This window comes from Phalaenopsis equestris, unplaced genomic scaffold, assembly GCF_001263595.1.
Source record: "Phalaenopsis equestris unplaced genomic scaffold, ASM126359v1 Scaffold000002, whole genome shotgun sequence".
Taxonomy (NCBI): domain Eukaryota; kingdom Viridiplantae; phylum Streptophyta; class Magnoliopsida; order Asparagales; family Orchidaceae; genus Phalaenopsis; species Phalaenopsis equestris.
The window spans coordinates 932,930-957,201 of NW_018164444.1; the positions used below are offsets into that span (position 1 = coordinate 932,930).

At 35.8% G+C, this 24,272-nt stretch overlaps 2 protein-coding genes across 2 annotated transcripts in view; one reads left to right on the forward strand and one right to left on the reverse strand.

The window, feature by feature from the left end:
* LOC110030909 overlaps nucleotides 1–2,583 on the forward strand; it is an 85,526-nt gene extending 82,943 nt beyond the window's left edge. The window contains exon 19 of the mRNA XM_020733895.1: nucleotides 2,261–2,583. Within this exon, the coding sequence (XP_020589554.1) occupies nucleotides 2,261–2,583 (323 nt within the window). The remainder of the gene's footprint in view (nucleotides 1–2,260) is intronic.
* Nucleotides 2,584–3,142: 559 nt separating this feature from the next.
* The window catches only part of LOC110021947 (5-methylthioadenosine/S-adenosylhomocysteine deaminase-like), a 45,140-nt gene continuing 24,010 nt past the window's right edge, over nucleotides 3,143–24,272 (reverse strand). Inside the window, 3 exon segments of the mRNA XM_020720681.1 lie at nucleotides 3,143–3,447; nucleotides 3,546–3,648; nucleotides 16,880–16,935. Coding sequence (XP_020576340.1) covers nucleotides 3,358–3,447; nucleotides 3,546–3,648; nucleotides 16,880–16,935 — 249 coding nt within the window. The 3' untranslated portion in view covers nucleotides 3,143–3,357.

The window sequence follows — 24,272 nt, forward strand, 5'->3', positions numbered from 1 at the left end:
TCAATATCAACCTAAGAAACCAGATAATTTCTTGTGAGAACACGACCAAATAAAACACTAGTAACAAAAAAACCTTGGCAGTGACAAGCAACATATCCACAAAACCATTTTTAAAACAAGAAAAAAACCAAGCAAACAACACGAAGTTGATTAGAAGAGAATCCATGGTGCAAAATCCCTAGGAATCAAAGAGAGATTCACTTTATGGACATGTAAGCCCGCCTAACCAAAATCATAACACACAAACATGTTAAATTGTTTCCACATATATAATATGTTAGAACAATAATATGTCATGCAGACTTGTGATATGACATATACAATTTCATATAAGTAATGTGAATAAAAAGAAAATGTCATAATTGTAGGATTATTTCAAATATATAGGATATGCAACAATAGAGTAAGATATTAATTTCATTATGAGCAATAATTGAAGCCTATAACAAGTATAAATTGAAGTAATAATGGTATGACTGACAATCCTATAGAATAACTACAAATCTACTACAATTAATAAGGATTAACGCCCCCTAACTAGGAATGTTACGTTTATCCTCTAAATATCTTCTAATCCTACAAACCCTTAAATCATGTTTCTCCTTCGGTTTGCCTTAACCCTTAAATCTCGGGTTAAAAAATTTGTTGGAAATATATTTAGGGGATTTGGAGGAGCTAATGTGTGCGATGGGGTGAGGACTGAGGCCAGAATTACTTTCCTTGATGGCTTCGGGTAGGAGTAAATGGTAGGAGTAGGAAGACGACGGTTTTAGAATTCTTTGCCCGCGTACAGTCCTGTCGTTGTCTTCTCTGCTAGCTCCAATCACGGTTGTATCAGGCGATAGTTTTGGTCGAACAAAGAGAGTGATAAGAGAGGAAAATCGAGACGAGGCAGTCAAACCTGCTCTTATAGAACAAAGGGATTGACAGAACGGGAAGTCAGTAAGGTGAGGCAAGAAGAAGAAAAGGAAAGATCGCACATATGAAAAGACCACGACAATGAAGGAAATAAATCATTCAGGTAGAAGAAAAGAAAAAAAAAATTGATTCTTACAAAATCGAAATAACATAACGAATTTTGAAACGTTGAATTCAAACGGTATGTATATATATATATATATATATATAAATGAAGGCAGAGTAATTACATACAAAGCACTCAAAATTTCTATTTATAAATTTGTTCTTCTTGCAACCATTTTTAAAATTGTCACAAAAATATGAAAATTCATAATAAACCCCTAATTCAAAATTTTCATTGTTATCAAATTCCCTGATGATTTTTCACTCATAAACGCATCCATAATTTAAAAAATATATCTGGGTTCTAGTTTGGAATAACAAAGTTGAGTGATATGAATGTAATTATTCAGTTTTTTTTAAAATTTTTTGCTAACATGCTTCTTAAGACTACTAAATTTATTTTAAAATAAATATATTATAAAAATTAATTAATCATTCTTATATTACATTAATCTTAGGATTAATTTAATAATTTTACAGCTCATTTGATCAAACATTAGTTTATGTAATCTGATCCTTTTTTTTTATTCATTCAAACTTGGAAGAGCAGCATCATTAAAAAATCTCTGAGCATTCAAGACACATCATCCCCCCGCCCCAAAAAAAAAATCATCTCTAGCAACAACCAGCGCTAGATCATTGACATCATCTTTGCTAAAGGCCTAAGTAGACCCTATTATTTAAGGTGTTACCTGTCGTAAATTTACGGCGGTAGAGTAATATATTAATGGCTTGGTGTTATATCAACATCCAACACACATATTTAAAATGAAATTTATAAAGAAGACAACAAAAGTTTTGACATAGAAAATACAAAATGACAAAAACCACATAGTCTAACCTCGTTGAAAATATTCTACTATATGAATGAAGGTTACAAGTTTTTATTGAACTTTAACTGATCATGAGCAATGCTACATAAGCCACGTGACTTCTGCTAGGGGGAATGGTGTAATACAACAGAAAAGTGAGGGTGTGATGATGACGTCGGTTTGGAAACAACAATGGTTGTGATCCGACGATGGTGGCTACTAGATGCTAGTGGCGGTGCCTGTAGTGACGGTCGTGATGGTGACAATTGGTCAATGGTGGTCTAATGACAACAATGGTGGTGGCAACGATTGAGAAGTGGTGATCTAGCGATGAGCGCTACCAAGCAGTAGAGGACCAACAGCAGCGACAATGACAACACTGGCTCGACAACTGTGGCGGTACTTTCAGCAGCGGCGATAACCAGGCGGCCCGACATCTGTGGAGCTTGATAGCGGTAGTCCAGCTGTGGTGGAGCTCAACGATGGGAGTTTGATAGTGGTGGAGTTCGATGGTGGCAGTTTGTCGGTGGTGGATATCAACGATGACGGTTCAACAGTGGTAGATCTCAACAATGATAATCTGACGATGTTGGAGCTCGACGATTGCGGTCCGGCGATGGAGTGCAACGGCGGCAGCCCGGCAATGGTGGAGCTCAAAAGTACTCCAGTGCTTAGATCTGCCTTTTCAAATTCTAGGTCTGGATCCCAAGTGCCCACTTTCATGAAGGAAGTTGGGCTCTACTTATAAATTTTGAAGCAACATACTCCATAAATACTGTATGAATCTCCATCAGACAACCTAGAGTGGTTCTCTTTATTGGATAATATTTTATTAATATTTAAATGCTTTAATGATGCTAAAATTAAGTAAGCTTAGGCTCGTTGAATTCGTATCACCAAGACGCTCGATTTTACTATAACCTTATCATATTTGTAATCTATTTGAACATTCAATCGACAACCTCCAATTACACTTAAATGGTTTCATCTGACCTTAACGAGACTTAGGTTGGATCGAAGTTAGCATTTTTGGGTTCGTCTTGTGAGTCACTCAATTCGAGTATAAATTTGACTAAATCAAAGCTCAAATGATTATGTATTCATATTTGCAATGGTTTCTTGCTCAAAATGCTTTGAAATTCTTGCATGATTAAAACCATTTTTCTAGGATGTATCACTAGGTGAGCCAATTAAGTCGACCAGTTACAAGATCATCCAATTACATTTTCATTTAACTGAGATCTTTTGATTAACATTTAACTCGTGATCATGTTAAATGTAAGAGAAGATCAATCTTCTCCAAGAAGTAAGGAGATGAATGAGTTATTTGGTAGCAAACCCAAAATAGAAAATACATGAATATTATTTTATTTGTTAGTTTGATTTGAAGTAAATCGAACAGATCATACATGCAAAACAAAGGAGAAGGGGAGACCAGCATGATGCTACAGTTAATAGAGGAAAACGAACATTAGAAACAAACCCTTGGTGTGCAAAACTGCACATTCAGTTCCAGATGTCATTAGAAAAAGTTGAACCTATGAGGAAGGGCAATGCCTGCCCTTCTAATAATATCGCTTGAAGCTTTCATTGCTAAAGAAAATACTTCTTCCTGTACAAGAAGAAAAAACCATCAATATACCGCATTGAACAGCAGAAAAATAATCATTATAATTCAAAATTTAATGAAAGAAATAATGCAATACAAACCTCATCTAGATTTGAGATCTTTTTATCCTTCAAAATCCATTGACCGTTGCACATTACAGACTCAATATTCTCGGATCTCAAACAGTACACCAGGCTTGAAATACTGCAAGTTGTAGGCAATTATCACAAACAAATGACTCGGTATATTATATGGAAGAAGACAGAAACAGCAAGGGGAAATTACATACCAAGCACTTAAAACTTTGCCATTTAGAAAATTAGCACCTTCTTTCATCCATTTCTCACTCAAGTATCAAAATTCACATAAAACCCCAACCCAAATTTTTCAATTGCCAACTCAGAATTTTCATTTCTATCAAATTCCCACCAGTTTGATAGTTCAAGAAAAAAATGATCCGGGGCTAGTTTTGTAAACAGTGAAGCATCGAGTGCTATAAATTTAATTATCCTAAAAAGCAAAAAAATGGTCCATATCATATTGAAGAGATGAGCATTCTAGTTCAGGTACTTAAAGCTTCACGTATAATTATAAAATTTGAATTACCAAACGAACAGACATTATTGCAGCCCTTTTGATCAAATACAATACAATAACTAGTAAGAGTAAAATTATAATGCTAATGATGCATGGAACTTTTAAATAAATATAACAAATGATAAGTTTGATTTACAAAGTACCGAGAGATATCCAAAAAGTATCCAAGAGCTAATGAAATATTTATAAAATAGAAAAATGGTAGCAAGGGTTGGTTCTCCAACATGGTGCTTTGCAGTGATTGAATGTCCAAATCATGTTTATAGAAACTAGGTTTTATGCACAAAATTAAGTCTTTGATGTAAAGTAAAAATATAATGTAATGTGAAATAAATTATGTATTTCATGGGGGATGGCTTAAATTTGTCTAATATGAAGACTCGTGGAGAGAGAGCAGAAGAGAAGAAAAAGAGAACACGGGAGATGACAAAGCAGTGAGTCACAAAATGAAGAGTGGAGAAACACTACAAATGAGAGCGAGAGATACTGCGAGTGTTTTCTTTTTTTTTCATCGGCATAACAGAGTAGAAGTGCTTAAGTTGTACATGAGAGAAATTCTTTGACGCAAAGCGAGGAAGTCTTCCGGTTTGTTTGTTCCAACTCATGTGTAAACTTTAGTTTATTTTTTCAATCAAATATTTCATACTTTTATTCATCATGTCTCATCACTAATCTGCATGTCTCTCTTGGATTAGAATCTAGAAAATGAAAATTAGATCTGCTAATTAGTAAAACTTTAAACTTTTCATAAACAATATGACATGTTAACCATGCATGCTTAAATTACTTCCAAACCGGTCAATTATAAAGTTAAAACAAGTGATCTAGTACTACGGAAGGAGGCTGGTGGAAGATTATGATAACATACACAAGTGTGGGAGAATAGGAATATTGTTGTCACATCTGTGCAATCATTTTAGAAAATTTACAAACAAATAGATTTTTGCATGATTAAGAGAACATAGTTGTAATATGAAATCTTAATGCTTCTTATGAACTAGGAAGAAGCTAAGAGTAGATTTGTTCCTGATTGTCAACTACCTGTTACGCCCATCACAGGACCGGTCCAATAGGGACTAGTTGAATGCCCTCCCACCGGCCCGCCAAACCAACAGGCAGGTCAATCTTGTTCGAGTGAAGAGGTGAAGCGACATTTTTCCACAGGAGAAGAAGGCAGGGAGAGTTTGGTGTCCACAAGAGGCTTAATTACATACTCGAGGAGGAGAAATTAAAACAAGTTTGAAGGGAAATTGGAAAGGAAAATTTTCAAAAGGATGTGGGGGAGATTCTTTAAAGGGAAAAACTAAGAGTTTGTTTTCTTTTAAGCATTTTTTTGTTGGTTGTTGTGCTTTCTTCTAAGCATTTTTTTGTTGGCTGCTGTGTTTTCTTCTTTTGGTGGTGTTGTCCTCTCAAAAGTAGATCTATTTCTATATCTTGTTTTTTTTGTTGTATTTTGTGAGAGCAGCCATCATTTGAATTATTTCCACTAATCTATTGTTGTTTCATCGTGTTGCTTTCTGATTTTGATTCCAGGGCATATCAAATTGGTATCAGAGCATAGATCTTGATGGAATGACAACAAAAAAAGCTAATGTGCTAAAAGAAGAGGTAGAGCAAATCTGATAAGGAATGAAAGAAACATTTGCTACCATGGAGAACAGATTTTCCTCTATTGAAAGTCGAATGAATGATGGAAATTGAGGCATAGGAGAAATGTGGGAGATGATGAAAAAGCTTACGGAGATGCAATCCAAGGTCGTGCTGACCGCTCCTGTTGCAAACCCCAACCAAGGGCTGATCGATGAATCATTGGTTAGGTCAAAAGGGAAGGTGATCAAGCGAGAAGATAATACATCATCTACCTACAAGAGCGCCCCCTAAGGACTCCATGATGAGGGGGAGTGGAGACTTCCGAGGAGGGAATCTTGAGTGGGATATTCCTAGATCAGAGGAGGGTGTTCCACCCAAGATAAATGGGGGTAAATACCGAAAGAAGAGGGGGTTGGGGTGGAGATGCAAGGGTTAAGAAACTGAAGATGTCAATCATCAAAGGGGAGGATGCACATGGATGGGGGTATCGGATAGAGCGATACTTTGCAATCAACGATTGACTGAGGAAGAAAAGCTCATGGCATCAGGATTATGCTTGGAAAGGAAGTCTATAGCGTGGTCCCAGTGGATGCAGGCTAGGTATCCAATGACTATGGGAGAAGTTTAAGCATTGCTTATAGGAACGTTTCTGAGTCATATGAGGAGGCCAACACGAGCAATTTCATGCTCTGACTCAGGAGGAGACGGTAATGAAATACCAAAAGAAGTTCGAACTCTTATCAGAAAGGTTGAGGGAGATTTATGTGGCATGAATGAAAGGGAATTTCTTCAAAAGCCTAAAACCCGACATAAAAGGGGTTATCTGCCCATTGAGACCGCGTGGATTGAAAAAAATGATGGAGCTCGCCTAGATGATGGAGGATAAGAAACAGGTGAAGAAGACCGATAGAGGTGTGTCGGCCGATTTATCTTTTAAACTTCGTGATTTGGAAAAGTAATGATTTTGTGATTTAAAAGATAATTTAAATATGAATATAACCCCTTTTGATTTTTAAAAATAACATTTTAATTTTTAAAATAAGTGAGACCAAACGAGTCTCACATTTAAATAATTTAGATGATTGAATACAATACTACAGGTAATACACTTACCCCGAAGAATAAATATATCACTTGTAATAGAGATTCAATCACCTAGACTAAAGAATTTGTGACATCCATATTGGTCTGCGAAATATTTTTATAAAAAGGCCAACAAGTTCCCCTACCTAACATAAAAATTAGATAGGGTTTATTTTATCTGGGTTCCTGGTTCCCTATAGAGGCAAACCCCTATAGTTAATCACATCTTAAATGATCGAAATCACTTAAGAAAACTCTCGATTAAGATCAGGTGGTTTTGCTTTCAAGATTTCAAAGTTTAGGTTTTCACGATTGTACATGGGAAAATCAAATAGGAATGACTCAAAATAGGAACAATTATTTAAGGAATCCAAAGGGAAGAAGAGTAGGGGACATCACAGATCCAGGAGAAATCCCGTAGATGTCTCAACTATCCTATTATTTGGCTTTATGTCTTTGAAATGGTGATTATTTGATATTTCAATCCTGCAAATTATTTAGGATTTAGGACTTATGTTTACACAATATCGGACTGTGCAAATAGCCTAAAAAGATAAGAGGATTTACACTGTACCGCACGGTAACCTCGGAATCCTAAAGCGTTAGGACTTATAATTATACAACAGAGTTGTACAGAAAGCCTAAAGAGTGATCCTATGGGTTGTTATTTAAACTAAGAAAAGTGATAGGTGATGTGAAAATGTTTATGTGATGAGAAGATGTTTTGCTGCTGCAGATCCACCTGGAAGTTGTTCCTCGTCGCGCTGTCCATGTTGTTCGCTCCAAACTTCTCGTAGTAGAACCTCCTGGTTTAGTTTTAGTTTTAAAAATGCTCCTAACCACTAGGTTATCCTAAACTAAGGCATAGTGTATCAAAGTAACTAAGCATGCAGTGTGAAAGAAAAATAACAATGCACTATATAGTAAAGAGAAAAGACAATATAACATGCTGAAAGAAGAGCATAACGTGTTATAAAGAGTAGTATACTATGCTGGGAAAGCAGTATAACAGGCTATGAAAACAATATAATATGCTTTAAAATAAAATGTTGTAATATAAATTAAACTTGTACACCTGAGAGGTTCATTGCTCCTTTAAATTTAACTATTATGCGCTGTATAAAAGAGGAAAGTATGACCTGAAAAAGACTTAACAGAAACAGGTAAATCATAGGAAAAAGACAAACAAATAAAATAAAATACAACATCACATATAAAGGACCAAGAATAGAAAATTTATATGTGATATTGGAATGTCCCCAATTGTCAGGAGGATTTGAGTGTGGGACAAACTCAAATTCCGGAGCATTGAGCTTCAGTTTTGGTCAAGTTAAGGTAAGAATTTCATTATTTGATTTAATTAAATCAGTCATGAGTCACAATCTAGTGCACCCTCGTGCCTAGTGTCCTATTTATCTCCTAAACTAAGGTTAGATGTTTGGATTTCTTAGGGTCATTTGAAAATTAGGATGATAAACTATCTCTTAAGTTGTGCTTCTAAGATCTAGGATACCTGCACTTTAGTTTAAACTTGAAGTGTCCTAAAGTGTCTAATCTCAATTAAGTGTGTTTCCACTAACCCTCAAACATTTATAGAGTCAGCTTAGCTCGCTATCAGGCTCCTAAAACCTAGGGGTAAACTCATAGTTTTGACAAAAAAGTTGTAAGTTGAGCTTCAATCCTAATTAAAGGAATTGGATTTTAAATTGATTCAAAGCTTAAGGAATCTAAGAGTAAGTCCACTAATCTCTCAATCGTTATCTAAATTCTCATTTCTTCCAATTTCAACTAGTCTTCCAACTTACAATTAATTTTTCCTTATGTAAAAGAAAAGGTGGATTGTTCGCTATCCTATCTCCTCTTTAGATTTTATTATCCCAAAAATTCAAATTTCAATTTTAATTTTCTCTCATTTTCTTTTTCCCTCCTATTTCCCTTGAAATTATAAATCATTTCTGAATATAATTAAATCGAAAATTCTCGTTTTTAACTTGACCGTTAAAAAAAAAATGATCGGATCAATCCCGAGAAGAATATCCTTCCCAAGTGGCACTTTTATGGATTTTCAAACCCAACATGACTTCACTTTATATCAAACTCAAAATGAAGCTTGAAGAGCCTTTTACATTTTATAAAATATAGGAGAACAATCCATAGAGAGCATCCTTCTGTACCTCCAAAAATCATGTCATTATCAAAGCCCTTCAACTTCAATTTTAATTAAAAGCTCATTCGATATTTTTTTTTTTTATATCTCACAATTATAAAATTGTCCATATAAATATTCGTAATTAAAGCAATAGAAAGAGATGATTACCAATCCAATTTATCCCACTAAAAAGTCATAAGTTAAAGCTCACGGGTAAGACAATAAGGGAGGGGAGAGCTCACGGGTAAGGCAATAAACTAAAGTCTACTAAGCCAACAAAACCACCAAGCCATCCTTATGGCAAAGACAACAAACTGCAAATCACTAAGCTAGACTCACAGCAAAGGCAACATACCAAAGACCCAAATCCAGCTCATGGGGAGGAGTCAAAAGAGAAGAGAGTTATAGAGACAGTAAACATGAAGCTCATGGTTAAGGCAGCAAACCAAAATCAAGGTCCAAATCCAGCTCAATAAACATGAAGCTCACGGCTAAGGCAGCAACCCAACACCACCAAGCTAACAAAGCCACCTGAACATTCTTATAGCAAAGATAGCAAACCAAAGTCATCAATCTAGACTCTCAGCCACCCACATATAAGAAGGAGAAATTCATCACAACACAAACCCAAGGGTAAGGGCGAAGGATAAGAAAACCTCCAACCAAGCCATACCCAACAAAGTGTCAAGTTAAATCCAAGGAAAAGTTCAAAAAAATAGTTAAGAAATTTCAGCCAAAATATAATACCAAAGAGGGGCAAACTGAGCCCAATGCATGGGGGCAAAACAGAAAGCATGTTTCCAATTATAATTCAATCTCAAGGAAAAGCCAAAACCGAGACCACCAAATAGGTCAAATGAGAGCATATCTTTCTGACATTTATTATAAACATGAATATCAACAATAGAAACTCTGATAATTTAGTTCCAATCATGCATTCAAACAAATGGTAGCAAGATAAACAAGACATGAACCCCAAACACATTTTTTTTAGCTCATAAACACAGTTTCCAGCATGTATTTTATCAAGGGGCAGCAAGAGAAGCAATGAATGAGCTCCAAATACATTGTTCAGCTCATAAACATAATTTCCTGCGTGTATTCTGATGAGGGGCAGCAAGAGAAACAAGACATAAACCCCAAATATGCTTTCCCAAATGTATTTCTAAAAGAGTAAAATGCATTCCAAGACCACCCTAGCCATGCTTTAAAGTGCTTCAAGTAAGGAAAGTAAAGATAATACACACATGCTTGCCATTGACATTTATGAGGAGTAAAATGCATTTTTAAAATGCTCTACCAATGCTTCCACATATTACAAGTAAAAGAAAGTAAGGGAAACTGATATATATGTTTCATTTCTCACCATCCTAAGCAAATATTCATGCTTAATCTCAAAACAAGCCTAGATCTTTACATCCACATGCCATGCTACCATTTGTGAATATGAAGTGATTAAAAGTGCTTAAATTTCAATCTAAACAAAATTATGTTTTCCCTATTCCATGTCATCCGAAGTAGTGCAATATAGAAGATAGGAAGAAGAATACCTTTTCCTTTTTGTAAACTTAAAGCAAACAAAGAGTAAAGTAGGCTTGAGAAAATCACTCCAATAGCAACCCACGAAAATTCCTCACGATTTCCAGCTTACGGTACGACAAATTCGAGTCTCCGGGATCTTCGAACAGTAAAAGGAACAAAGCTTCCTCTCCAACAGGGAAAACAGAAAAGAAATCTCCCTAATCGAATGAAGAATAGAGGTAGAAAAGCATCTGAATCTCCCTAAAATCACTCAAGAACTCTCTCAAAACTTTTCAACCACCACCAACAGTAGTTTAGAAAGTTATTTTATAGGCAGAAAAGAGGAGAAGAAGCAATCTACCAGCCATCCTAGCCAACGAATCACAAAGAAGAAATGAAACGACACCATAAAGAGGAGAGCGTTCAGCCTCGAGGAAGAGAAGCGTCGGCCAGGTGGAACTTCATAGTTGGAGGGCTGCTCGGGCAAGAATGCAAATGACAGAGGAAAGGAGAAGAAGCTCGGGCTCGGCGAGCCATGGCATCGCTCGATCGATTCACGCCCAAACGAAATCGCGGGAGCTAGGGCACGACACACCCGAGCAGCTTTCGGTCGAGGGAGAGGAAAACGAATGTCGCAGGATTGAGTCGAATGCGAGGCCGAAATGTTTGGTTAAGGGAGCGGGTGGGAACCTAAATAAGATTTAGGTTCAATATGAATATGATTTAAGGATACTTATATAAAAGAAAATATTTAATATTTTGAAAAATAAAATTTTAATTTGTGTTTCACCCATGCATCAAAACATAGCAAAATTGATATCATTTTTAGGTAATTTTGAAGTTCCGGACGCACTGGTGCAGTCCGTTTCGCCACCGAAAGTCGCTTTGTCGAATTCATCGATTTGCGTGTCAATTTTCTCGTGTCAAAAATATGGCGATATGAGTGTCTTTTCCTACCAAAATTGGTATCTCGAACGCGTTGGCGCAGTCCGTCCTTTAGGCTTAATTGAAGTCTGATTTCGTGCAATTTTGTGAACTTTGTGTATTTGGTGTGTGTATGTGACGAAAAAGTCGTGACGATGTTTTCCTAAGGCTTGGAGTCCTATTATGAACTTTTCCCTTGAGTCTTCGCAAAATAGCCCATAACCGCTCGTTCATAAGACGATGGTCTTGTGCCAAAAATGCTAGACATCAAAGGAAATAAGAAGTGGTTGGAATTTCTAGAAGGGTGAGTCTCAATTCTAGTTTTCTAAGATGGTCAATAGGAACTCCTAGAACTAGATCCTAGGCTCTAAGGAGGAGAAGAGAAGACCTCACAAAAATGAGGTCAACAAGGTGGCAGCACCGGGGGATTCTACAAGAGCACTATGACAGTCGTGACACCAAGAACCCAGAATGTGTCATTTAAGAAAGATAAATCGTAGGAGAAGAGTACAGGACGCGGACCAGGGGTAATTACAAGTGTCTCACAGATGCAAAAGTGCAGGAAAAAAGAGCCAAAAGATTGTGTTAACATTGTGATGAGAAATACTCCCAGGACACCGTTGCAAAAAGTGCGCCCTTCAGGTTCTTTTAGTTCAGGATGAGGATATAAAGAGTAAGGAATTAAAAAATGAAGCAGCAGAGGAGCATCTGCATTTGGATGTGGTGGTGTCCCGCAATTCGGTGGTGGGATTTACCCTAAATCATGTTATGAAGGTGAGGAGATGGATCGTGGAACAACCAATTGCGGTGTTGGTGGATAGCGATGTCACACATAACTTTGTCTCAAATCATGAAGAAGCTAGGGTTCAAGCTGGTGACTACAGCGAGCTTCGGCGTCATGACGAGGACAAGGAAGAAGGAGAAAAGTCGGGAAATCAGCAAGGGATTGGTTCTGACACTACATGGGCAGCACATGTAATTTTGGGGATGAAGTGACTGCAAACATTGGGGGAGGGGGGGAATGAAGTCCTTGACGATGGAGTTCCAAGTGGAGGGTAGGAAGGTGATGCTAAGAGGAGATGCTAGTTTATGCAAAACCATGGTGTCGCTCAAAACCATGGTCAACTCAATTCGGGGAGGGGAGCGGGACCGAGTTACTAGGTGGAGTTGCAGAGCATTGAGGAGGCTCAAGATTCAAAGTTGGTAGAGTTTTTGGAAAGGGTCTAACAACTACTACAGCATTTTACTGATGTTTTTCAACAACCAAGAGGGTTACATCCTCGGAGGGAGCCGAGCACGCTATTACATTGAAGGCAGGTGTTTCTCCCATCAGCATCAGGCAATGCAGGCACCACCATATTTAGAAGAATAAGATAGAGAAGTTTATCTGAAAGTTGCTTGAGGCTGAGATTATCAAGCCTAGTGTGAGTCATTTTTTCAGTCTCGTCCTGTTGATGAAGAAAAAATATGGTGGTTGGAGATTTTGCAAGGAATACCGAATTTTGAACAAGGAAACGGTGTTAGACAAGTTTTTTATTTCTGTGATTGATGAGTTATTGGATGAGCTTTATGGGGCAGTCATTTTCTCAAAAATTGATCTTAAGTCAGAATACTACCAGATCAGAATGAATCTAGCGGATGTGCACAAGACAACATTCAGGATATATGAAGGACATTATTAGTTCTTAGTGATACTGTCTGGCCTCGCCAACGCCCTATCGACATTTCAATCCCTCATGAATATAGTTTTTCAACCTTATCTCCGAAAATTTGTCCTAGTTTTCTTTGATGATAACATGATCTACAGTCGTACAGAGACAGAGAATGTGAGGCACCTGAGGATAGTCCTGGAGAGTTTGAGGGAGCACCAGTTGTATGAAGAAATGTTCTTTTGCACGCTTACAGGTGGAGTACCTAGGGCATGTGGCGACCAAAATGGGGGTAGTAGTGGACCAGTCCAAGATTGAGGCTATGGTTAAAAGTCGAGGAATAGGCTTGTTTCTACAGGTACGTTTTAAGGGTCAAGGATCTCTACAAGTTCGCTTTAACAGTCGAGGAATGTATCGTTTTATTTTGAATAGAAAAAGAGGGAGAGGGAGAGGGAGAGCGAGAGACAGCGGTTGAAGACAAAAGTAGAAGAAGAACAAAAAGATAGAGAAGGAAAGACCGATTTCGGATGCGAAAGGTCGAAGCTTGCGTAGCTGAATGAGGAGGCGACGTCGTGCCCGAACTGAAGGAAGGAGAATGAAAAAGAGGGAGGAGACAGTGCGAGCAAGAAAAGTAGAGCTCGAGTCCGAGCAAGGAAGTTGAATAAAATTTAATACAAATCATAAATGTTGATTAAGTTATAGTTTTAATATTCAAATTAAAATAACTTGAATGCTTAAAATAAAAATTTCTTATTATTACTTAAAAGACTAATTAAACATAACTAATGATATGCATCAAAATATATTTGTTATGACAGCTAACTATTAGAGACAAAGATTAAGCGTGCATGAAGATTTAAGACAAGTCATATGATTTTGAGGTGAGTACTTATACTTCAAAATTATATCTGATTTCTTCTAAACTTGATACACTGCTAATTGCTTAGATGAATTTTATATTGAAAGATAAAAATCAAATTAATTTATTTGCTTTTTAAGTTCATTTGATTATTTTGAATTGCATGTCACTGATATTTGTATATATTCATTAAATGCATAATTTAAGATATTATATTATGTGTTGAATGTTATAAAAGTAAAATAAGAATGAGATTTACTATTTTGATTGTTTGTATGTGCATGTTTGTCTATGATGGAGTCACCCGTTTATGTTATTTACTGAAAAAACGCTAAGATACTCATGCACGTAAGGAAAAATGATATTGATATTGAAGTACATTAACTGATATAAATTTTTAGACAATGCTCCTATGATGATTTTATACGGATTAAAAAAATATTGATATGTAAACGATACAGTAAAATATCGTAAATATTTAGAATTACATTGAATGATCATATTAAATAGTGTAAGCCTTCAAATTCGCTTAGATTGATATACATAAAGTTCAATTGCATGCATATTATTCTCTTTTCATTGTATTACTATAATTTAATAATGAGTATTCACTAGTTCTGGTTTGCTCACTAATATTTTATATTAATATTTCATGTTTAATTAAGAGATTAAAAAATGAGCAATAGAAGATGAAATATTTATAGAAGATGTGAACAACTAGTACTGAGGTAAATTTAATTATAATGCTTTAATTTATTTTTTTAAATGGCTATATCACCTGTTAAATGTTACTTATAGAAAAATGAATATAGAAAATTTAATTTTTCACATTTCAATTATTTGTACATGCCTTGGTTAACACTAAGCCACGGGATGTGTCGTGACAGATGACTGAAGTATTTATTATAATAAAAAAAAATCGAGGTGATCTATATATGGCTTGAAATTGGCTCGAAAAAATTTTGATATATGATTTCGGCTCATAACTTAGCTCGTTTATTTTAATGTGATCTCAATCCGAGCTAAATTTTGAATTAATTTTCAAGCAATTAACAATCTTCAAGCTAAATTCTCAATCATATATCATACCATTTACAAATCAATCTCTTTTATGCATATATACATTCATTATAGGAGTATAATCTAAATTTTGAATCAATTAATGCACATCAATATCAATATTTTTCTCCAATTTATGTGCATGGGTACTTTAACATCCCCAACTAATATCATACATAGGAGAACTCCATCAGTCAATTAGACAAACGAAAGCATTCTATGAAGGTCATTTCATTCACCATTTCATGTAAAACAATATACTTACATAATAATTCAAAAATATATCAATAATCTAAAAATATGAAGAAAAATTATGTCAATAATTTCATTATCACTTTAATAGAACAAGTCAATTATGAAATACTTTGCAACAAGATTCTAATGAACAATAATCAAAATCAATTGATGAATTTAGTCTAAAAAAATAATAAAATTGTCATAACTTAAAAACAAGAATATTCACTTTATGACAGTTGGCTTGTCTTCAACCTTCTTACACCTTTGAATTTAATCTCTTAAAATTTGATGTCTATAAAAGCAAAGAAAATATAATTTTTAATCATATTATTTAATTATTCTTAACTAATATTTTATATAATTTTATTATTAGAATTATTAGTTGAAACCCTTCATTTTAAGTATACATATCACTCTAGCTAAATTATTAATATTACAACTTTATTTAATATAAACAACTTGTACTAAATTTTTCTTTCACATTGTGTTCTTTATTTAATATAAATCTTATTTAATTTATCACATGAAAATATTTAATATTTGCCCAATTATTATTCATTATGACAACTATATTATTAAACTATTACTAATTAAAACATACTCTTATTTAATTATAACTTTTAATTTATCATCTATATGTTGAAGATAAGAATCATGTTTAATTTCAATAGTTGCAAATAGTATTTTAAATTTAACTATCATATGTCAATATATATATATATAATATATATATATATTAAATAAGAGTATGTTCAGTAACACTCAAATGTATATAGATGATAACTAATATATGGACACATGCGCAAGCGTGCCATTGCACACACATATTCTATTAAATAATTAAATTGCTATTAGTATTTATCTTCTAATTAAATATTCAGCATGATATTATGATTTTATAAAGATTTTTTCTAATTTATATCAAAATATATTCATTCTTAAATTTCTCAATTTTCTAATGTGTTCCTTTTATATCTATAATTTTTAAATTAATAAAATTTACACTTAAGTATTTTCTCAAATACCTTTAATACTGCTCTCAGATGTCGCTCGAATGGCTTGTTCGTCAATCGATTCAGCTCATTATTCTCGCTTACATGCACGGTTCAATACGCATATCATGGTCGCAGTTGTACTATCATTCCCCACTTCAAGTACGATTGCCGCTTTGGCATGCAACTGCTCAAGGCTGCATCCACCTTAGCATGTTTGTTTGTTGGCTCTCATTTGACATGACAGCCTAGCCCCTACTCACACTCGACTCGATTTCTTGTTCTACTCCCTTGATTGCAAGAATCTCAAGCATCGTTCACAACTCTCGGCTTTCTACGCTGCACTTGATCGCTCGCTTCGGCCTTTACTCTTCTCCCTCTTTACCTTTCTCGTGTGATTACGACTCTCCCCATCGTTTCTCTTCAATAGGCGCATGAGGCCCTCATCTCATTCCCTCACTTCGACTTCCCACTTTCTCTATCTCTTCTTCTAACGGAACTGATGCTAGTCATTCCGATATTCTAGACCATTACGATTTTTGTTCGGGAGAGATAACTCCATCTGACACCACCCATATCAAAAACATTATTGTAGAAATGAAAGCTTGCAAAGAAAAAACATTGGTTTTGAAGTACTATAAACTAAAATTTTCAGTATAGTTTTTACTTCGTTGCACAGACATTAGACACTCGAACGCTTGTCAAGCACATGGGTTTTAGCTTTAAACTATGAAGAATAGTTCAAACCAAAGAATTAACTATTTCCAGTTCATACCTGTCGTGCAGAGGAAGCATAGACCATGAAAAGGGACTGATGATAACCATGTCAGCCTGCAGATAAAGAAAAGTTAAACAGCCAATATTAATTTTAGCATCCAAACAACTTCTAGTTGTCAATTAACGCTTATAACAATTACAATCTAAGCAAAATAGGCATCTGCTCTCATTTGAAGGACATTCCTTTTATTTCATTTTCTAATAAGAAAACAGCCTACTTGAGTATGACCGGAAAAGAAGCATACAAGAAAACTATTACAAACAGTACATCATTACTGCATCATAAGATGAACCAACAGTCCAGCAATCACAATATCTAGGGGCCGTATGGGATGGCTTCTGTTTTATTTTCTAATTTTTGTTTATATTTTGTTTTGTGCATGTTTTAAAATGAAACAAAATATAGTTATTTGATTAAAATATAACTATTTTTAAAAATATTCAAAATAACTAATAGTTATTTTGAGTGTTTTCAAAAACATGTTAATTTACAAACAAAAAATAAAAATAAGTAAAAAATACATTAATCAAATATTGTTCAATGTGAATATGACATGTAGATCATGCCCAAAACATAGAACGTGAGAACCGAGAGAGAGAGAGAGAGAGAGAGAGAGAGAGAGAGAGAGAGTGAGAGAGAGGCGCGGCGACTGCCCCCAGCAAGGCAAAGTGTGGTTGTTTCCCGAGCTCCCGCTTCCATTTTATATATTAAAAGATTGTTTACAGGAAATGAGGAGAGTCCAAAATGACACGAGTCCTCTTATACATAAAAAGTCCTATTTATAGATTATAGGAGAACAAATACAAAAAGTACAAGCTTGCCCATGGGAATTATTTTCGTTGGCACATTTTCATGTCTTTGGCACCTTTTCGTACCGATAATCACAATTTCGTACTCAGAGGCACTTTTTGGTCATACACAAACGCCCCAAAGTCTCTTAAATCTTGGAAATGAAGCAGTGAAAAGAATGAGAGACTTTAAATACGCCAAAAAATGCAATCATAATAATGCACCAATTATAGTCCCTTGATTTCGACATCTCTCAGCATATAGGTTTCTCCGTTTCCAAAGTGCTCTCCTTAGGTTTTTTGGGGCCGATTTTTAATCTATCACTTAGTCAACACTAGTAAAGAAGTGTTAGTGATTTATTAAAAAAAATAGATAAAGCTCTGAATCATTTTTTACCTTTTTTAATTTGTATCTTACCTTTACAGCACAATTTGATTGCGACAGTTGGACGTATTGGGTTGGTTGGCTCCTTAGATTTTCAAAAAGACCTTTAGTCTTTTTTGGTGTATTGTAATTCGTTGACCGCTTGGCTCAAGTCTTACAAAGCCCGTTTCTCATTTTCTGGGTCGGGCCTCACATTTCGTCTAGTCTTAGGCGAATCTTGTCGCTATCTTTGTGGGGGTTGACTGATGAAACTCACTATCGGGGTGATTTGCACTGTGCTACTCGCGGAGCTTGTCGCTGCTGGGCAAAGAACAACCTCCAGAGCTTTTTCCTGTTCCGAGTTTAGAGACATGGTTTTTTTCTACTTAGCGTTGAGGTTTGACAATTTGCTCGCCCCGGAGGTGAGTCTTTTATTTGCTCCATCGAATTCTAATTCTTCGAGTATTGCAAGTGAACTCTTGCTCCCATCTCAGTCGGACGTAGAAATTAGAAAAGTTTATATATATATATATATATAAAGTAGTATTTAAAAAAATATATATGAGAAAAATAAAATAAAATAAAATTGTTAGATATTTCTATCACCCGGAACTGTACATCGCACAATTTTTTTCGGTAGCTCGCAATTTTTCAGTCGCTCAGAATTTTCAGTCGCCCGGAAGTGCTCATCCAATTTTTTCGGCCATCTGCAATTTTTCGTTCTTCTAGAATTGTTAGTCACTAGAAATTTTGGTAGCCGGACTTTTTCGATCGTCTATAAGTGTCAGTCGACAAATATTTTGGTCACCGAAATTTTTTAGTCGTCCAGAATTGTCGATCCCCTGAATTTTTCATTCGCCTGGAGTTTTTGGTTGTCGTCCCTCCGCAAGAAAAAGTCAGCCTGCGTTCGCGTGACAAAGTTTGTTGGTGTCTGCGATAAGAAGTTTGTGGTCTTCAGGTTGAAGAATTTTGTCACTGTCAGCGTGAATGAGTTTGTCAGCGTCAGCATGAAAAAGTCTGTCGCTGTATGAGTGAAGAAGTCTCTAGGCGCTCGGGTGAAGAAGTATGTCGTCGTCCGTCCGAACTCCGACAGCCAAAGAAACCGCATGTGCTCTCCATCCTTCGTTGGCTAATTTTTGGCTCTCTGATATTGTCGTCGGAAGATGAGTCGAATGGCGGGATTATTTTTAACCAGCTAAAAGATTTGGCCAACGGGACATAGCAGATTTAGGCTTGTCGGATTTGCTGCAACTCGCTAGGATTTTCAGTGAACGGCGGAACTTTCGGCAAATAACCCCAACAGACGATGGGAATTGAGGCGTCGGCAGAGATTTTGATCGATTTGCAAGATTTCCTGGCATTTGGAACTTGATCGGCAGAACTTACCGACAGCCTGGAATTTTGGGTCTCCTGGAATCTTTCAGGCGATAAGATTTGGACGTGAGTCGACCGGCAGGAGATGCGCACAAGCTGTTTCGACCGCTTCGATTTAATCCTGCGTCATTTTTCCCTTATGTCCTCTCTGCTACAAGTGTTTTCCTCGGTATCGCTCATTTTCTTGTCGATGGTATGTCCAAGCTCACTGCACTATATGTTGAATCTAAATATGACATCTATATCATGCCCAAAGTATGTAGCATGAGAACCAAGAGAGAGACAAAGAAGGTGACGCCGTGACTGCCCCTAGCGGGACAAAGAGGTGTGTTACCTGGATTCTCGATCCCGTTTTATATATTAAAAGATTGTCAAGTTAAAAGCAATGTTTTTGAAAAACTAAAAACAAGAGAGGCGTATTGCTTGGAAGCAGCGAGTGCAAAACAAAATAAGAGTTTTTGTTGAATGATTCAAGAAGTTTCATAATTTACATCAATATAATATAAATACTAGAGAAACTTTCTAAAAAACCAGAAAAAAAAATCATGATAGAAAAAGCCTAGAAAGAATATTGCAATGCAGAAGAAAAGTTTTGCAGAAAATAATGCGAGAAATCAAGTAAAAAATAAAATTCATAGGAAATGAGGGACAAGGTAAAATAAGCTGTAGCAGAACGCAGAAATAAAGCACGAAAGACAGAAGAAGATATACACATTATTAAGTGATTTTAAAATACGATTCCAATTAAGGAATGAGATACTACCAGCCATGTTTTTCGTTTTTAGGCTTTTATACAGGCATAAAATCAAAGCATAGCATGAGAATTTCCTAAAATAAAACTTCAACTGCTCATATTAAATTAATCATTTAATGCTTCAAAAAGATATATTAAATAAAGTTAAAGGCTCCATCAAGACCTTGAGGACTTTACATGAGAAAGGCTTTAAAGGATAAATTAGTTTGTAAAAATGCTCACTTTCCTTTTCAACTAAGAAATAATTTTTTATTAACATGACAAATTCAATCCAAATAACAAGTTCTTTTCATATATAAAAATGGGATATAATACAATTCAAACCAATGTTAAATCTATGAGTAAGAAATTCAAAAGTTGATCCAAATAGATTTGAATTAAAGAGCTTGCAGTAAAATGGAAATCCTTCTACAACAATTGATCTAAATGTTTGTTGACCTCATTTTGAGGTCATATTTCTTCTCCTTAAATCCTAGGATCTAGCTCTAAGAATTCCTATTGACTATCTTAGAGGACTAGTATTGGGATCCATCCCTATTAGAAATTCAAGCCACTTCATGATTCTCTTGTGGTGTCTCGCATGTGTGATCTCAAACCATCTTCGTTTGGTCGAGTGGTTAAGGACCAACATGTGGAAAATCAAATAGAAGTTCCCAATAGGAACTCAAGCACTAGGGAAACTCCTTTAAGATTTTATCAGCACACATAAAATCCACTAAATTGCACGAGATCGAGCTAGAATTGAGCTTAAAAAAATGGTGATTTGAAATGCATATTATATGAAATATCAATTTGAGGCTTGATTTTTGGCTCCCTATTATGGTTGCCCTTGTTCGAAACACATGCAAGTGATTTTATTTAATTTTTGGAGCTTTGAAAAAACTTGTTTTTAGGGCCTCGTGTTGCTCCCCTTGGTTGTCCCTAGCCGTGAACCTCCATGCCTTGGTTCTTTGATTCCCTGTTGCTGCCCCTCTATTCGAATCGTATGTTGGATGAAATGTTGTCTTTTGAGAGCTTTTAGAGCTTTTAAAATTTATTTCTTTATTTCAGGAAGGTTTACTTTTGTTCCTGGTTGCTTTCTCTGTTCGAAACACCTGCAGATGGTAAGGTATGATTTTGAAGCTTTTGGGGCTTGCTTTGGGGCCCTGTGTTGCTTCTTCTGGCCGTGAGCCTTCCTGTTGTGAGTCTTCCTGTTGTGTTGGGGATTTATATCTTAAATGGTTGGTGGCCTTCCTAGCCGTGAGCCCTCCTGGCCGTGATTCCTTGCCTATGAATTTTTTGTGTATGGCTTGGGCTCGAATTGCTCTCTTTGCTATCCCTGACCGTGAACCCTCTCCCGTGGCTCCTTTGTATTGAATGTGGGCTGGCGGTTTCCCCTTTGCTATCCCTGGCCGTGAGCCCTCTCCGGTGACTCCTTTGTGTTGAATGTGGGCTGGTGGTTTCCCCTTTAATCTCCATGACCGTGAGCCCTCTCTCGTGGCTCCTTTGTGTTGAAATGTTGGCTGGTGACTTCTCCTTTGATGTTATTGGTTGTATGTCTATGACTCTTTTGTGTAGAGTGTTGGTTGGTGGCTCCTTCTGCTGCTCCTATCCGAGAGCATCTGTTTGGGTTCCTCTATGTTTTGTTGAGTTTATGTCTTTATGGAACTTTTGGTTTGAATTGGAATTTAATGCTTCGATATTTGTGAGGTGGAATACTTCAATTCTTATGTTTGAAAGAATCCAAAAATGCTCTTTTTCAAGGAATGATCTGTTAGATGTTTGGAAAGGTTTTGGGGCCCAATTCTGCGGGCTAGGTCATTTGCAATATAAAAAAAAAGAGAAAAGAGGACGAAATGAAAAGAAAGAAGAGAAAAGAAATCTTCGTGATATTTGTGAAAGTTTGGAAGTGGTTTGGAGATTTATAAATTGTACCTTTTGGAGATGTTTCATGGCTAGCATGGGAAGTGCATTTCACCTCTTTTACTCATTTGATAAAGTCCCACCAATAGGATGTTTTAGGCTAATCCTCTTGTCGCTTTGCATTTTCTTTTCTAAATTTTTTTTTAAGGGGGTTGGTCTTCTTTCTTTTTCATTTCTTGATTTTTATTTTGCTTTCCTTGCTTCTTGGTTTAGGCTTTTGGTACTTATGTCTGATGCATAAGTGCGCATATATAGTCTTTTGCTATATATGAACCATCAAACAAGATCGCAAGTAGGGCGGTTTTGTTTTGGGGCTTAGGGTGGTGATGACAAAGGCACGCCGGTGGTGGAGCGGAATGATATCTCATCCTACGACATCAAGACCCAATCCAAGGATCTGATGAACTGTAGGATGATAATATCATTTACCGACACAAGACTAAAGGGGGACTCGTACCTTCTTAAGTTGTTGGCGGTCCTATGCCCGACAGCGTGATCGACTCGTGGACAATCATAATTTTCAAAACTGATAAGAAGAGACATGATAAGAACATATACAATATTTATAAAAAATATTTTTATCACAAAATTGATACAACTTCCTTTTGTATGACTGAAATTCATGTGCACGCTAAAATATAAATTTTAAATGTATTGTAACTTGGTTGTCCATTTTCCGATTACCAGTATCAGGCTAAGGAGTATCCTCCTAAATTAGGTTTAGTATGATATCCTTCTAGTTGATTGGCGAGCTCTATACATCCGGGTGACCGATAGTAGCCTTCGACGTCCCTCGAGTACAATATATAATATTTGAGACTAGCCCCGACTCGCGTGCTTGCAGTTTTCTTTCTTCGAATTTTTTGTGGGATCTTATTGGAACTTTGGCAAAGCACTCGTGTTTTTTTTTAGATTTTCCTGTGTTTTTGAAGACTTTCTTTGAGTTACCATTTGTTGTTTTTTACTTCAAGATTTCCGTCGTGAGTCATTTGTCAATTTTCTCGAGTTTTCTTTCATCATGAGTCATTTGTCGCTCTTTCTTGAGTTTTTCAGGTGGATTTTTTGTTGGATTTGCCCGTAAGAAGTTTAACGCATGCTAGCTCATTTCTTAAATTCTGTTATTATACTCGTATCTGCTACTATTTCAAAGAAACTATACACACTATATCTTAGAGTATAAGGCTAGTAGTTGGTTTCATAGGAGATACCCGGCAGCAGATCGTTGACTAAACAATTGCATATACCCTTTAAATTAACGTCGAATCCGAATGTGTTACGACGAGGAGCTTGGAGTGAACATCATGGACAGCACGATGAGGATACACAAAAGAGCAACTTCGAGATGGATCTGTAACATCAAAACAAGCTCACGTCAACTAAGCATTTTTTTTTTAGTTTAAATAAGAAGTCATAGGACTTTCAGGTGGTTTGCTTAGCACAACGTAAATCCTCAACTTATCTTTAGGATTTTGTACAACTCTGTTGTGCAATTATAAGTCCTAACAGTTTTAGGATTCCGATGTTACCGTACAGTACTGTGTAAATCCTCCTATCTTTTTAGGTCATTTGTACGGTCAGATATCGTGCAAATGTAAGTCCTAAATTCTAAAGTAAATTACAGAATTAAACATTGAATAACATTATTTTAAAGACATAAAGTCAAACAATATGATAGTTGTGAAATCACCAGGGTTTCTCCTGGATCTGTGATGTCTCCTACTCTTCATTCCTTTGAATTCTTTAAAATAACTGTTCCTATTTGAGTCACTCTCATTTTCTTTCCTGTGTCTAATCTTGGAAACCTAAACTTTGAAATATGGAAGGTAAAACCACTTATCTTAATCGAGAGTCTTCTTAAGTGACCCTGGCCATTTAAGATGTAGTTAACTATAAGGGTTTGTCTCTATAGGGAACTTGGAACCCAGGTAAAACAAATTTTGTCTAATCTTTATATTAGGTATGGGAACTTACCGGTCATTTATAAAAGGTTTTACAGACCAAAAAGATGTCACGAACTTCTTAGTTTAGATGGTTGAGCCTACTGTCAAGTGGTATGCTTATCATTCGGGATAGTATATTAATAGTGGTATCGCGCTCAACCGTCCAAATTATTTAATATGTGAGACTTATTTGTTCTCATCTATTTTTAAATTAAAATGTTACTTTCAAAAAATCATATTTACATTAAAACTATTTTTATATTTACAA